This window comes from Nicotiana tomentosiformis, chromosome 7 (genome assembly GCF_000390325.3).
Source record: "Nicotiana tomentosiformis chromosome 7, ASM39032v3, whole genome shotgun sequence".
NCBI classification, from domain to species: domain Eukaryota; kingdom Viridiplantae; phylum Streptophyta; class Magnoliopsida; order Solanales; family Solanaceae; genus Nicotiana; species Nicotiana tomentosiformis.
The window spans coordinates 56,051,754-56,068,807 of record NC_090818.1 but is presented as its reverse complement, the minus strand read 5'-3'; the positions used below and the strand labels follow the sequence as shown (position 1 = coordinate 56,068,807).

At 40.8% G+C, this 17,054-nt stretch overlaps 1 protein-coding gene across 1 annotated transcript; it reads right to left on the bottom strand.

The window, feature by feature from the left end:
• Window positions 1–13,846: 13,846 nt before the first annotated feature.
• On the bottom strand, window positions 13,847–14,257 carry LOC138895631 (uncharacterized). Its single transcript, XM_070180341.1, has one exon. It carries the CDS (start codon window positions 14,255–14,257, stop codon window positions 13,847–13,849), a length of 411 nt encoding a protein of 136 aa, XP_070036442.1.
• Window positions 14,258–17,054: the final 2,797 nt, after the last annotated feature.

Genomic DNA, 17,054 nt, shown 5'->3' with positions numbered 1-17,054 from the left:
ATATATATATATATATATATATATATATATATATATATACTTTCATTTTCGTTGCGGCGTGCAACCCGTTCCCCCAATATAATTTTAAACAACTCATAAATGTAATAAAATTTACTCAAATAAACACCACGTCCAATTAGAAATTATTAAGCATCAAGGCACACAATAATTATAATTTATTTATGAACCAAACATTGACAAATAACAATTTATTATAAAAATCATAGAGAAAATAGGCAGTTTAATATTTAATATGCTAAATGTCAAGTAGCAATTAATGCGCATAATTCAAATAAGCATGTAGCAATTATTACAGGAATTTAAGAATTAATATTTGACAAAGAATAGGAGAGAAACAATTATTATAATAATTAATTTATTATTTTAAACAATTTATGAATTTTCAAGTAAGCAGGCAAACAATTAAGTTGACGACGTATAGACACTCGTCACATCGCCTATACGTCGTTCACATGCAATTCATATAACAAATCATTTAAGGATTCTATTATCTCAAGTCAAGGTTAACCACGATACTTACCTCGCTTTGTAAATTCCTACCAATTATTCAACCACAACTTTTCCTTTTAAATTTGACTCTGAAAGTTTCAAATCTATTCACAAACAATTCGATATATTCAATACTAATCATAGGAATTAATTCCATATTAATTTATAAATTTTTCGGATAAAAATCCAAAATTAATTAAAATATTCGACAGTGGGACCCATGGCTCAAATCCCGAAAAAACTCGCGAAATCCAAACACCCATTCTGTTACGAGTTCAACCATACAAAAATTGTCCAATTCCGATATCAAATGGACCTTCAAATCTTAATTTTTCGTTTTTGAAAGATTTTATAAAAATATGATTTTTCTTCCATAAATTCACGTATTCATGATATAAACGAGTATGGAATCATAAAATATAATCAATATAGGATAAGGAACACTTGCCCCAATGTTTCCCGTGAAAATCGCCCAAAAATGCGCCTTAACCGAGCTCAAAATGACCAAAATGAGTAAAAATATCGGACTCTTCGATATATACATTACCCAGGCATTTCCGCACCTGTGGTGCCTGGGCTCGCACATGCGAGCTCGCATCTGCGAGAAAAATCTCGCATCTGCGAAATGGGCCTGCCAGGCGAGGCCTCGCACCTACGGAGCAATAATGCGCACCTGCGCTGCCTTCGTTTCTGCGATCATTTGGTCCGCTTCTGCGGACGCGCGGGTGCGTGCAGGTTTCTGCACCTGCGAACTTTTGCCCAGCCACACCCGGGCACATCTGCGATCGAAAGCTCGCTTCTGCGAGCTCGCACCTGCGAGAAAAATCCGCAGGTGCGATTACAACAGAAGGAAAAATACAGATTTTGCTTAAGTCCACTTCTTGATCCGATTTCAATCCGTATCACTCTCGGGGTACTCAGGACCCCGTATGAATATACCAACAAGTCCAATAATATAATACGGACTTATTCGGTGTCTCGTATCATGCCAAACAACGCTGAAATTACAATTCACACCCCGATTCAAATTTTGAGTTTTAAACTTTCAATTTGCAAATCTCGTGTCAAAACATATTAAATGAATCTGGAATGACTTCAAATTTGGCACACAAGTCATAAATGACATAACTGAGCTGTTTAAATTTCCAGAATCGGATTCCGGCTCCGATATCAAAAAGTCAATCCCGTGATCAAACATGAAAATCTTTAGCCTTTAAATTGCTAGTTCCGTTAAATGGTCATAACTTGAGCTAGGGACCTCCAAATTAAATTCCGGGCATACGCCCAAGTCCCAAATCACGATACGGAGCTACCAAAACTATCAAAATACTGATCCGGGTCCGATTGCTAAAAATATTAACCAAAGTCAACTCAATTGAGTTTTAAATTTTTATTTCATATTTTAATCTATTTTTTTCACATGAAAACTTTCCGAAAAATTGTACGGACTGCGCACACAAGTTGAGGAATGAAAAATGGTGCTTTTCGAGGTCTTAGAATACAGAATTACTTTTTAAATTTAAAGATGACATTTTAGGTCATCACATTCTCCACCTTTAAAACAAACGTTCGTCCTCGAACGCAGTTAGAAAAAAGTACCTGAACTGGAGAAAAGGTGTGGATATTTATTCTGCATATCCGACTAGGACTCCCAAGTAGATGCCTCTACCGGCTGACCTCTCCATTGCACCCGAACTGAAGGATAACTCTTAGACCTTAACTGTCGGACCTGCCGGGCTATAATAGCCACTGACTCCTCCTCATAAGTCAAATCTTTGTCCAATTTGACTGAGATGAAATCTAACACATGGGACGGATCACCATGGTATTTTCGGAGCATAGACACATGGAACACCGGATGAACCGCTGATAAATTAGGTGGTAATGCAAGCTTGTAGGCTACTTCACCCACCCTTTCAAGAATTTCAAAGGGCCTGATATACCTAGGGCTCAACTTGCCCTTCTTTCCGAACCTCATTACACCTTTCATAGGTGAAACCTGGAGTAATATTCTTTCTCCAACCATGAATGCAATATCACGAATTTTTCGGTCGGCATAACTCTTTTGCCTAGACTGAGCTATGCGAAGTCGATCCTGAATAATCTTGATCTTATCTAAGGCATCCTGTACCAAATCGGTACCCAACAACCTAGCCTCTCCCGATTCAAACTAACCAACTGGCGATCGGCATCGCCTTCCATATAATGCCTCATATGGAGCCATCTGAATGCTCGACTGGTAACTATTATTATAAGCAAACTCCGCAATTGGCAAGAAATGATCCCAAGAACCTCCAAAGTCTATAACACAAGCGCGGAGCATATCTTTCAGTATTTGAATAGTGTACTCTGACTGTCCGTCTGTCTGTGGATGAAATATTGTACTCAACTCCACCCGCGTACCTAACTCACGCTGTATAGCCCTCCAGAAACGTGAGGTAAACTGCGTACCTCGATCTGAAATAATAGACATGGGCACACCGTGAAGGTGGACAATCTCACGAATGTAAATTTCAGCTAACCTCTCTGAAGAATAGGTAACTACCACTGGAATGAAATGTGCTGACTTGGTCAACCTTTCCACAATGACCCAAACTACGTTAAATTTTCTCTGAGTCCGTGGGAGCCCAACAACAAAATCCATAGTGATACGCTCCCACTTCCACTCAGGAATTTCTAACTTCTGAAACAAACCACCAGGTCTCTGATGCTCGTACTTAACTTGCTGACAATTCAGACACCAAGCTACATATGCAACTATATCCTTTTTCATTCTCCTCCACCAATAATGTTGCCGTAAATCTTGATACATTTTGGCGGTACCTGGATGAATAGAATACCTGGAATTGTGTGCTTCTTCAAGAATTAATTCACGAAGCCCATCCACATTAGGCACACAAATACGACCCTGCATTCGGAGAACCCCATCTTTCCCCACAACAACCTTTTTGGTATCACCGTGCCGCACCGTGTCCTTAAGGACAAGTAAGTGAGGATCATCATACTGCCTCTCTCTAATGCGCTCATATAAAGAAGACCGAGCGACTGTGCAAGCTAGAACCCGACTGGGTTCTGAAATATCTAACCTCACGAACTAATTAGCCAAAGTCTGAACATCTGCAGCCAATGGCCTCTCACCAACCGAAATATATGTAAGACTGCCCATACTCACAGCCTTTCTACTCAAAGCATCGGCCACCACATTGGCCTTTTCGGGGTGATACAAAATGGTGATATCATAGTCTTTCAACAACTCCAACCATCTTCTCTGCCTCAAATTAAGATCTTTTTGTTTGAACAGATACTGAAGGCTGCGATGATCAGTAAATACTTCACACGAGACACCGTATAGGTAATGCCTCCAAATCTTTAGCGCATGAACAATGGCTGCCAATTCTAAGTCATGAACAGGATAATTCTTCTTGTGAACTTTCAACTGCCGCGATGCATATACAATTACCTTGCCATCTTGCATTAATACTGCACCAAGCCCAATGTGAGATGCATCATAATATACTGTATATGATCCTGAACCTGTGGGTAATACCAACACTGGCGTCGTAGTCAAAGCGGTCTTGAGCCTCTGAAAGCTTAACTCACACTCGTCTGACCATCTGAATGGGACACCTTTTTGGGTTAATCTGGTCAAGAAAACCCTTCCACGAACCGACGATAATAACCTGCTAAACCCAGGAAACTCTGAAACTCTGTAATTGAAGTAGGTCTAGGCTAATTTTGAACAGCCTCAATCTTCTTGGGATCCACTTTTATGCCTTCTGCCGATACAACATGCCCCAAAAGGCAACTGAATCTAATCAAAACTCACATTTTGAAAACTTGGCATATAACTGATTATTCTTCAAGGTGTGAAGCACACTTCGAAGATGCTGCTCATGTTCTTCTCGACTGCTGGAGTAAATCAAGACATCATCAATGAATACAACAACAAAAGAATCCAAATAAGGCTTGAACATCCAATTCATCAAATCCATAAATGCTATTGGGGTATTTGTCAACCCAAATGACATCACTAGGAATTCGTAATGCCCATACCGAGTTCGAAAAGCTGTTTTAGGGACATCAAATGCCCTAATCTTTAACTGATAGTAACCAGACCTTAAATCAATCTCCGAAAATACCTTGGCACCCTAAAGCTGATCAAATAAGTCATCAATTCTTGGCAGTGGATATTTGTTTTTGATAGTGGCTTTGTTCAACTGCTGATAATCTATATACATCCGCATAGAGCCATCTTTCTTCTTTACAAATAATACTGGTGCACCCCCAGGGTGAGACACTGGTCTAATGAATCCCTGATCAAGCAAGTATTGTAACTGCTCTTTCAATTCTTTCAACTCAGGCGGGGCCATACGGTATAGTGGAATAGAAATGGGCTGAGTGCCCAAAGCCAAATCAATACAGAAGTCAATATCTCTATCGGGTGACATCCCTGGCAAATCTGCAGGAAATACTTCTGGAAATTCACGAACAGCTGGTACTGAGTCCATAGAAGGAGCATTCGCACTGGGATCGCGAATATAAGCCAAATAGGCTAGACACCCTTTCTCTACCATACGCCGAGATTTCATATAAGAAATAACCTTGCTGGCAGAATGACCAGGAGTTCCTTTCCACTCTAACCGAGATAACCCCGGCATGGCTAGAGTCACTGTCTTGGCATGACAATCCAATATAGCATGATAAGGTGACAACCAATCCATACCCAAGATGACATCAAAATCTACCATATCATGAAGTAGAAGATCCACACTAGTCTCAAGATTACCTTAAGTAATCACACACGAACGATAGACATGAACTACTATAACAGAGTCTCCCACCGGTGTAGATACACACAGAGAAGCACTCAGAGAATCACAAGGCACAACCAAATATGAAGCAAAATAGGAGGACACATAGGAATAAGTAGATCTTGGATCAAATAGAACTAAAGCATCTCTATGGCAAACTGGAATAATACCTATGATCACAACATCAGATGACTCAGCCTCAGGCGTAGATGGAAAAGCATAAAATCAGGGCTGGGCCCCACCACTCTGAACTGCGTCCTTGGGACGACCTCTAACGGTCTGGCCTCCACCTCTAACGGTCTGACCTCCACCTCTAATGGCCTGGCCTCCACCTCTAATGGCTTGACCTTCACCTCTAGCTGCCTGACCCTTACCTCTAGTTGGCTGAGCCTGCGGTGAAGCAACCGGTGCCAGTATGATGGCACAAGAATATTGCAGAGATCTGTTACTCGTCAATCTAGGGCAATACCTCCGGATGTGACCAATGTTTCCACACTCATAACACCTATCCTGATGTCGTGGCTACTGAAGCTGAAGCTGACTCAGATGGGCCGGATAACCACTGTAGTTACTTTGGAGTGGTGGTGCACTGATAGGAGCTGAATGTGCACTAATACTGGCTGCCCAGAGTAAGTCATAATAGGACCGTGACTCCCTGAAGCACCGGGAGATGCATGAAGTGCTGAATGAAACGGTCTGGGAGGATGATCCCTACCAAAATTACCCCTGCCTCCAGACGAGGCATCACTGAAACCACCGAACTGACGAGGCCTCTTATCAGACCTCTACCCTCTCTCATGTGCAAGAACCATCTCAATCCTCCTTGCGACATTAGCAACCGCCTGAAAAGAAATCTCACTTCCGGTCTCCTTGGCCATCTAAAGTCTGATAGGGTGAGTGAGTCCCTCAATAAACCTCCTCACTCTCTCTCCCTCTGTAGGTAGTAAAAGAAGAGCATGACGGGCCAAATCCACAAAACGGGACTCATACTGAGTAACATTCATACTGCCCTGCTGTAGACGCTCAAATTGCTTGCAGAATTCCTTTCTCAGAGTGATAGGGAGGAGCTTTTCCAGAAATAGCTGAGAGAACTGCTCCCACGTAAGTACAGGCGATCCAACTGGTCTGTTCAATGTATAATCTCTCCATCATCTCTTGGCGAAATCCGAAATCTGAAATACAACAAAATCAACCCCATTGGTCTCAACTATACCCATGTTCCGCAACACCTCATGGCAACGTTCAAGATAATCCTGTGGGTCCTCAGAAGGTGTACCACTAAAGTGAACTGGAAAGAGCTTGGTAAACTTATCCAGTCTCAATAAGGCCTCAAAAGACATGGCGGGCCTATAACAAATATATGCCGCAATAACTGGCTGAACTACCCCAACTGGTGGGGCTGCTGGAGCCTGATTCTGGGGAGCCATCTGCTCCGGAGTGGGAGTAGTGGGAGTTTGTGCTCCTCCCCCAGCCTATGAGATGGCTGGTGCCACTGGAAATGTACTATTCTGGGCCACGCCCTCCATAAGACTTAATAAATGGACTAGAGCATCCTGAAGTACTAGAGTGGCTATGAATCCTTCCGGGACCTGAACTGGTCCAACTGGTACATTCAGAACTGGAACCTCCTCCTGAAGATCCACCTGAGGTTCTACAACAGGTGCAGCTACTCGAGCTCTGAACTGAGCTCTACCTCGGCCTCTAGCACGACCTCGACCTCTACCCCTGGCCATAGTTTCCACTGGGGGTTCTGGTCCCTAGCCATCGGTAGAGGTATTACGTGTTCTCACTATTTGCGAGAGAATAAGAGTAGAATGGTTCAATCATCGATGACAGAATAAAATCGCACGACAGAATAAGAAAGAAGTGATATTATTCCTAAACTTCATAGCCTCTGAGAGATAAGTACAGACGTCTCCGTACCGATCCTTCAGACTCTACTAAGCTTGCTCGTGACTCGTGAGACCTATGTAACCTAGTGCTCTGATACCAACTGTCACGATCCAAAATTCTCACCTTCGGACCGTGATGGCGCCTAACATTTCACTTGCTAGGCAAGCCAACGTTAGAATAATATTATCTATTTTTAAAACAATTTTTATATTATTAATAATCAAGGAAACAAAGGCGGAAGTAAAGTTTGAAACATAGTGAAATAATCCATAAAAATAACGGTGTCTAAATACCATCCCAGAATTTGTGTCACAAGTGCACAAGCTTCTAGAATAAATATAAATAATGGTCTGAATAAAATAAAGCTGTCTGAAAATAAACACACAGCTAAAGTAAAATAGACGGGGACTTCAAAACTGCGTATGCCATGCAGTTATACCTCAAGTCTCCTCTGGTAGCTGAAATCCGAGCAAGTCTATGGTACGCCGCTGGGACCAACTCCAAAATCTGCACAAGAAGTGCTGAGTGTAGTATCAGTACAACCGACCCCATGTACTGGTAAGTGCTGAGCCTAACCTCGCCGAAGTAGTGACGAGGCTAAGGCGGTTCACTTACATTAATCTGTACGCAATATTAATGACAACAACAAATAATAAAAATAAAACAGGTAACTCATTTATAATAATTAAAGCTAACTCAGCAGTCATAATCCATTATCATTTCAACCAATTCTGTTGCAGCGTGCAACTCGCTCTCACAATATTTTCACATTCATTTCTGTTGCAGCGTGCAACCCGCTCTCACAATATATTCCTTTTAATCAAGTCTGTCATATATTTATTTCAATCAAGTATATATATAGACTTTTAAATAAGTTTGTTGCGGCGTGCAATCCGATCCCCCAATATATATATACATACATATATATACATACATACATATATATATATATATATATATATATATATATATATATATATATATATATATATATATATACACACACACTTTCATTTCCATTGCGGCGTGCAACCCGTTCCCCCAATATAATTTTAAACAACTCATAAATATAATAAAATTTACTCCAATAAACACCACGTCCAATGAGAAATTATTAAGCATCAAGGCACACAATAATTATAATTTATTTATGAACCAAACAATGAAAAATAACAATTTATTATGAAAATCATAGAGAAAATAGACAGTTTAATATTTAATATGCAAAATGTCAAGTAGCAATTAATGCACATAATTAAAATAAGCATGTAGCAATTATTACAGGAATTTAAGAATTAATATTTGGCAAAGAATAGGAGAGAAACAATTATTATAATAATTAATTTATGATTTTAAACAATTTATGATTTTTCAAGTAAGCAGGCAAACAATTAAGTTGACGACGTATAGACACTCGTCACCTCGCCTATACGTCGTTCACATGCAATTCACATAACAAATCATTTAAGGGTTCTATTCCCTCAAGTCAAGGTTAACCACGACACTTACCTCACTTTGTAAATTCCTACCAATTACTCAACCATAACTTTTCCTTTTAAATTTGACTCCGAAAGTTTCAAATCTATTCACAAACAATTCGATATATTCAATACTAATCATAGGAATTAATTCCATATGAATTTATAAATTTTTCGGATAAAAATCTGAAATTAATTAAAATATTTGACAGTGGGACCCACATCTCAAATCCCTGAAAAACTAGCGAAATCCGAACACGCGTTCCGATACGAGTTCAACCATACAAAAATTGTCCAATTCCAATATCAAATGGACCTTCAAATCTTAATTTTTCATTTTTTAAAGATTTTATAAAAATTTAATTTTTCTTCCATAAATTCACGGATTCATGATATAAACGAGTATGGAATCATGAAATATAATCAATTTAGAATAAGGAACACTTACCCTAATATTTCCCGTGAAAATCGCCCAAAACATCGCCTTAACCGAGCTCAAAATGACCAAAATGAGTAAAAATATCGGACTCTTCGATATATACAGTGCCCAGGCATTTCCGCACCTGCGGTGCCTGGGCTCACACATGCGAGCTCACATCTGGAAGAAAAATCTCGCATCTGCGAAATGGGGCTGCCAGGCGAGGCCTCGCACCTGCGGAGGAATAATGCGCACCTGCGCTGCCTTCGCTTCTGCGATCATTTGGTCCGCTTCCGCGGACGCGCGGGTGCATGCAGGTTTCCGCACCTGCGGACTTTTGCCCAGTCATGCCCGGGTGCATCTGTGATCGAAGGCTAGCTTCTGCGTGCTCGCACCTGCGAGAAAGATCCGCAGGTGCAATTATAGCAGAATGAAAAATACAGATTTTGCTTAAGTCCAGTTCTTGATCCGATTTCAATCCGTATCACTCTCGGGGTACTCGGAACCCCGTACGAATATACCAACAAGTCCAATAACATAATACAGCCTTACTCGAGGTCTCGTATCACGCCAAACAATGCTAAAATTACAATTCACACCCCGATTTAAACTTTGAGTTTTAAACTTTCAATTTGCAAATCTCGTGTCAAAGCATATTAAATGAATCCGGAATGACTTCAAATTTGGCATACAAGTCATAAATGACATAACAGAGCTTTTCAAATTTTCAAAATCGGATTCCGGCTCCGATATTAAAAAGTCAATCCCGTGGTCAAACTTAAAAATCTTTAGCCTTTAAATTGCTAGTTCTGTTAAATGGTCATAACTTGAGCTAGGGGCCTCTAAATTAAATTTCGGGCATATGCCCAAGTCCCAAATCACGATACAGAGCTACCGGAACTGTCAAAATACTGATCTGAGTCTGTTTGCTAAAAACGGTTACCAAAGTTAACTCAATTGAGTTTTAAAGCTTTATTTCACATTTTAATCCATTTTTCACATGAAAACTTTCTGAAAAATTGTACGGACTTCGCACATAAGTCGAGGAATGAAAAATAGTGCCTTTCGAGGTCTTAGAACATAGAATTACTTATTAAATTTAATGATGACATTTTGGGTCATCACAGTCACGATCCATAGATGCATATATCCTGCCGAGGCGTTCGGCCCGTTCCACAAGAAAGATGGACATTTTCTTATGTACCTGCAGAATAAGAGTATATTTATTATAAGATAAATTCAGGAGAAAGAACAAATTTTTCTTAACAATTAATTAATTTAAACAGAAAATCAAGCATATGAGATTTTCATCCTTTAATATTTTTATCTAACAATTCACAATATATATATATTGTGAATACCCTCCACTTTTATATATATTGTGACTCGAACTCACAATATATATAAATGACAAGAGTGAGTTGCTCTAGTGGTAAGTACCCTCCACTTCCAACTAAGAGGTTGTGAGTTCGAGTCACCCCAAGAGCAAGTTGAGGAGTTCTTGGAGGGAGGGAACCGAGGGTCTATCGGAAATAGCCTCTCTACCCCAGGGTAGGGGTAAGGTTTGCGCACACACTACCCTCCCTAGACCCCACTAGTGGGATTATACTAGGTTGTTGTTGTTGTTGTTGTTGTTGTGTGTGTGTGTGTGTGTGTATATATATATATATATATATATATATATCTCAAATAATATTAATTAAACAAAGAATACAATTTATACAAGTAATTCATGCTTTGAGTCCTAAACTACCCGAACTTTAGCATTAATAGTAGCTACGCATGGACTCTCGTCACCTCATGCGTACGTAGCGCCCACAATTAGCAACAATTATTACTTTAATTACCTATGGGGTAATTTTCCCCTCACAAGATTAGATAAGAGACTTACCTCAATTTGCTCCATTTTAATCCAATAGAAGGCCTTTTTCACGATTATCCGACTCTATCTGGCTCGAATCTAGCCAAGAATAATTCGATACAATCACTAAAAATTATAGGAATCAATTCCATAAGAAAATACTATATTTTTTAATAAAAATCCGAAATTAATTCAAAAATAGCCCGTGGGATCCACATCTCAAAATCCGGCGAAAGTTACGAAATATGAACGCTCACTCAACCATGAGTCTACCCATACCAAAATCACTAAATTCCGATAACAATTCGGCCCTCAAATCCTCAAATCTATCCAAGAGGGTTTTCAAACTTTTCCAACTCAATTCACCAATTAAATGATAAAAACACTGATGGATTCGGGTAATTTAACAATTATTGAGTTAAGAACACTTACCCCGTTATTTTCTCTGAAAATCTCCCAAAAATCATCCAAATTCGAGCTCCAAATCATTAAAAATGGAAAATGGGACGAAGTTAAACTCTATGCCCATTGATTTCTTCTACGCGGTCGCGAACTTCCTCACGCGATCGCGTAGCACAAATTCTTCTGCCCAGAAAATAACTCTACGCGATCGTATAAAGCCTCACGCAATCGCAGTCTACGTGATCGCATCCCTCCTCACGCGATCGCATAGAGCAAACGCGTGGCCAACTTCCTCTCCAGTTTCCCCTACGCGATCATAAACAACGCCACGCGATCGCGATGCACAGGCTGGCCCAACCTACACGATCGCGGACGTTTGCACGCGATCGCATAGAACAACATTTTCAGCTGCCCAAATTAAGCCTACGCGATCGCAACCCCATTCACGCAATTGCGTAGAAAAATTTCACTCTGCCCAAATTACCCTACGCGATCGCAGACCAACTTACGCGATTGGTGTATAAGGAAATTAGAAGAAAAATACCAGCTATCAGCAGTCTCCCAAAGGCCAAAAGTGTTCTGTTAGCCATCCGAAACTCACCCGAGCCCCTCGGGACCTCAACCAATTATACTAACAAGTTCCAAAACATCATACGAACTTAGTCGAACTCTCAAATCACACCAAACAACGCTAAAACCACGAATCATCCTCCAATTCCAGCTTAATGAAACTTAAGATTTCCAACTTCTACATTCGGTGTCGGAACCTATCAAATCAAGTCCGATTGACTTCAAATTTTGCACACAAGTCATAAATAACATAACGGAGCTATGGAAATTTTTGAAACTTGATTCCAACCCCGATATCAAAAAGTCAACTCCCCGGTCAAATTTCCAAACTTAAATTCTTATTTTATCCATTTCAAGCCTAATTTAACTATGGACTTTCAAATAAAATTTCGAACACGCTCCTAGGTCCAAAATCACCATACGGAGCTATTGGAACCGTCAAATCCTGATTCCGGGGTCGTTTTCTAAAAATGTTGACCGAAGTCAAACTTCGCCTTTTAATGCTAACTTAAGGAACCAAGTGTTCTGGTTTCAACCCAAACACTTCCAAATCCCGAAGCAATCATCCCCGCAAGTCATAAATCATTAAAAGCACATTCGGAAAGTTTTATTTTTAGGGAATAGGGTTCTAAAAGTTAAAATGACCGGTTGGGTCATTACATTCTCCACCTCTTAAACAAACGTTAGTTCTCGAACGAGTTTAGAATTGTACTTGGAGTGCTGAATATGTGTGGATATCTGCTCTGCATGTCTTCCTCGACCTCCCAAGTCGCTTCCTCGACTGGTTGGCCCCTCCACTGGACTTTTACTGTAGAAATCCTCTTGGACCTCAACTGACGAACCTATTTATCAACAATGGCAACTGGTTCTTTTTCATAGACCAAACTATTATCTAGCTAAATTGTGCTGAAGTCTAACACATGTGATTGCTCGACATGATACTTACGGAGCATAGATACATGGAAAACCGGATGAACTCCCGATAGACTGGGAGGCAATGCAAGCTCATAAGCAACCTCCCCAACTCGTTTCAACACCTCAAATGGGCCTATAAACCTTGGGCTCAATTTTCCATTTTCCCAAATCTCATGATTTCCTTCATTGGCGAAACTTTCAAAAGAACTTTTTCACCCACCATAAACGATAAATCACGTGCTTTCTGATCCGCGTAACTCTTCTGTCTGGACTATGCTGTACGAGGTCGCTCCTGAATCAACTTTACCTTTTCCAAGGCATCCTTCACTAAATCAGTACCATATAACTTAGCCTCACTGGGCTCAAACCATCCAATGGGCGAACGACATCGCCGACCATATAAAGCCTCAAACGGAGCCATCTCGATGCTGGATTGGTAACTGTTATTATAAGCAAACTCGGCCAAAGGCAAGAAATGACCCCACTGACCTCTAAAGTCAATCACACATGCCCTGAGCATATCCTCCAAAATCTGAATTTTCCACTCTGACTGCCCGTCGGTCTGCGGATGAAAAGCTGTGATGAGCTCTACACGGGTCCCCAACGCACTCTGTACTGCTCTCCAGAAATGTGAAGTAAACTGAGGACCTCTATCTGATATGATGGAAATTGGCACACCGTGCAACCGAACTATCTCCTGAATATAAATTTGGGCCAAACTCTCTAAAGTATACTTAGTCACAACCGGAATGAAATGTGCCAACTTGATCAACCTGTCAACAATGACCCAAACTGCATGGAACTTTCGCAAGGTCCGCGGCAACCCAACTACAAAGTCCATAGTGACGCGTTCCCATTTCCACTCCAGTATAGTCATCTGCTGAAGTAGGCCACCTGGCCTCTGGTGCTCATATTTAATTTGCTGACAATTTAGACACCTAGCCACATACTCAACTATGTCCTTTTTCATTCGTCTTCACTAATACTGCTACCTCAAATCACGATACATCTTCGTAGCACCTGGATGAATAGAATACTGAGAATTGTGTGCTTTCTCTAGGATCTTTTTCCTCAGTCCATCCACATTAGGAACACATAGACGAGCCTGGAGTCGCATAATGCCATCCGCTCCAATAGTAACTTCCTTGGCACTACCCCGTAGTACCGTTTCTCGAAGAACCATTAAGTGTAGATCATCATACTGGCGAGCCTTGATCTGTTCAAATAGTAAAAACTGAGCTACAACACATGCAAGAACTCGGCTGAGCTCTGAAATATTCATCCGCACAAGTCTGTTGGCCAAGGACTGAATATCCAAAGCTAATGGCCTCTCCTCTGTTGAAATGAAAGCCAAACTACCCATACTCTCCGCCTTTCTACTCAAGGCGTCTGCAACCATATTTCCTTTGCCCAGATGATATAGGATAATAATATCGTAATCTTTTAGTAACTCAAGCCATTTACGCTGTCTCAAATTTAGGTCCCTTTGCTTGAACAAATGTTGCAAATTGCGATGATCAGTGTAAACTTCACAAGACACCCCATAAAGATAATGCCTCCAAATCTTAAGAGCATGAAGAATCGCAGCTAACTCCAAATCATGTACTGGATAATTCTTCTCGTGGGGCTTCAGCTGACATGAAGCATATGCAATAACTCGCCCTTCCTGCATCAATACACAACCCAAGCCAGTGTGTGAAGCATCGCAATACATTGTATACATCCCCGAACCGGAAGGCAACACTAACACTAGTGTTGTAGTCAATGTTGTCTTGAGTGGACACAAAATGTAATAATACAGGACCGGTAGATTCGGTTCACAGTAACAGAATCACCCACAGGAGTGGACACATAAACATGAGTGCTCAAGGACTAACAAAAAACACCCAGGAATAGAGCAAATAGAGATGACACATATGAATACGTAGATCCTAGATCAAATAATACTGAGGCATCTTTGCCGCAAATAGAAATAATACCTGTAATCATCTGAGGCCTCTGCGTCTGGTCGGGCCAAAAAAGTATAAAATCGAGCTGGATCGCCAACTGGCTGGCCTCCACCTCTAGGACGACCCCTACCCACCTGTCCTCCACCTATTGGTGGTCGGACAACTGGTGGAGCAACTGGTCCGGTAATCATAGGCTTCTGACCTTGTTGCACTAGTTTACCCCGAAGCTTGGGGCAAAATCTTCATATGTGATTGGGATCCGCGCACTCATAATAACTCTTCGGTGCGATGGGCTGCTGATTAAGAGTCTGGCCCTGGAGAACTGAATACCCCATTGGAAGGACCCTGAATAGCTAGTGGGCGATAAGAACTTTCTGGTATAGCACTGAGGTAGGGTCGCATTGGAACACCTCGAGGAGGCGGTGGTGTTGGATATGGGGGCCTGATGGACTGCCCCCTCACGAACTGACCTCTGCCCCTAGACGGAGCACCTCTGAACTCTCCAGAATACCTGGACCGCTTATCTCTCATAACCTGCCCTCGGCTCCGCTGACGTACACCCTCAATCCTGCGGGCTATCTCCACAACTAGCTCATAAGAAGTACTCATCTCAACCTCTCTAGCCATAGTGGCCTGAATGCCAGTATGTAAACCCGCAACAAACCTCCGTACTCTCTCCGCCTCAGTAGGGAGTATCATAAGTGAATGGAAAGATAACTCAGAAAACCTTGCCTCATAATTGGTCACTGACATCTAACCCTATTGGAGCTGTTCAAACTGAAACCACAGCTCTTCTGTAATGACCTGACATGTCGTTTTGAGTATCACAACCCTGTTCCCCTATTTACTACTCAATTTATGCCTTACCATTGATTTATGACTTATCGGGTTAGTTGGTTCGGGTCCGAAAGGATTTCAGAGTGAAATGAGACACTTAGTCACATAATTAAAAACTTAAGTTGGAAAAGTTGATTGTATATTCACTTATGTGTAAATGACCTCGGAATTGAATTATGATGTTTAAAATAGCTCCGTATAGTTATTTTGGACAAAGGAGCGTATCCGGAAAGTTATTTGGAGGTCCGTAGTAGAATTAGGCTTGAAATGGCGAAAGTTGAATTTTTGGAAAGTTTGACCGGGGGGTTGACTTTTTAATATTGGGAACGGAATCAAATTCTGGAAATTGGAATAGGTCCATTATATCATTTATGACTTGTGTGCAAAATTTTAGGTCAATCAGACTTGATTCGATAGGTTTCGGCATCGAATGTAGAAGTTGGAAATTTCATAATAGACTAAAGTTTCAAGTAAGTTCGCACAAGATCCAACTTTGAACTATAATATCTATATATATATGGGGAGTTATGTGATGATCTACCTATAAAATGAAAGATCTTTGAGTCTAGTTTCTAACGCTTCAAACCATTCATCATTTGGATATTTCTACAAGAAGTTATGACCAAATTACCAAAGTCTGGAAAAATACGATTCTGCGACCGATTCTGCGACCAATTATGCGATCGCAGAACCATTATGCGATCGCAGAAGTAGTTATGCGACCGCAAAATGGTCGCAAACCTGTCCAATGAAGCTCCTTTCTGGGCATCAATCTTGTGGTGCATTTTGCGACCCGCATACCATTATGCGGTCCATTATGCGACCGCAGACCTGCTTTCGGAGGGTTAATTTTCCTATTTTCATAACCCGACCCCATTTTGATAAATAGGCTTTGGGACTCATTTTGGAGCAAAAATCTGACATTTTTAGAGAGAAGGGAGAGTGTTCTAGATAGATGAAGAAGCTCAAGTGCTTTGTTCATCAAGATCTTGTTTAAGCTTTGAAATCCAACAAGGAAATATCACAAGATCTTCGCCCAAGAGGTAAGGTTCTAACCCCTAGTCTTCAATTTCGAGTTTGGATAAATATGGGTGATTAAGAGTATGATTCTTGGGTGTAATAGTATTATTTATACATACCAATAAGGTTTGTGGAAGGATCGTTGAGTTCAAATGGGTAAAGATTGAGTTGAAAATGGTAGAAATCTTCAAAGACTTTAACTTAAGATTTGAGGGTCGAGTTGATGTCGGAATTTGGTGAAATTTGTATGGTTGGACTCGTGGTTAGATGAGCGTTCATATTTTGTAACTTTTGTCGGGTTCCGAGATGTGGCCCCATGGGCGATTTTTGAGTTAATTTCGGATTTTTATTGGAAAATTAGTATTTCCGTATGAAATTATTACAATAATT

Bases quoted from the DNA above. Each gene is read 5' to 3' on its own strand.
- LOC138895631 (XM_070180341.1), bottom strand. From the start codon at position 14,257: ATGGTTGCAGACGCCTTGAGTAGAAAGGCGGAGAGTATGGGTAGTTTG.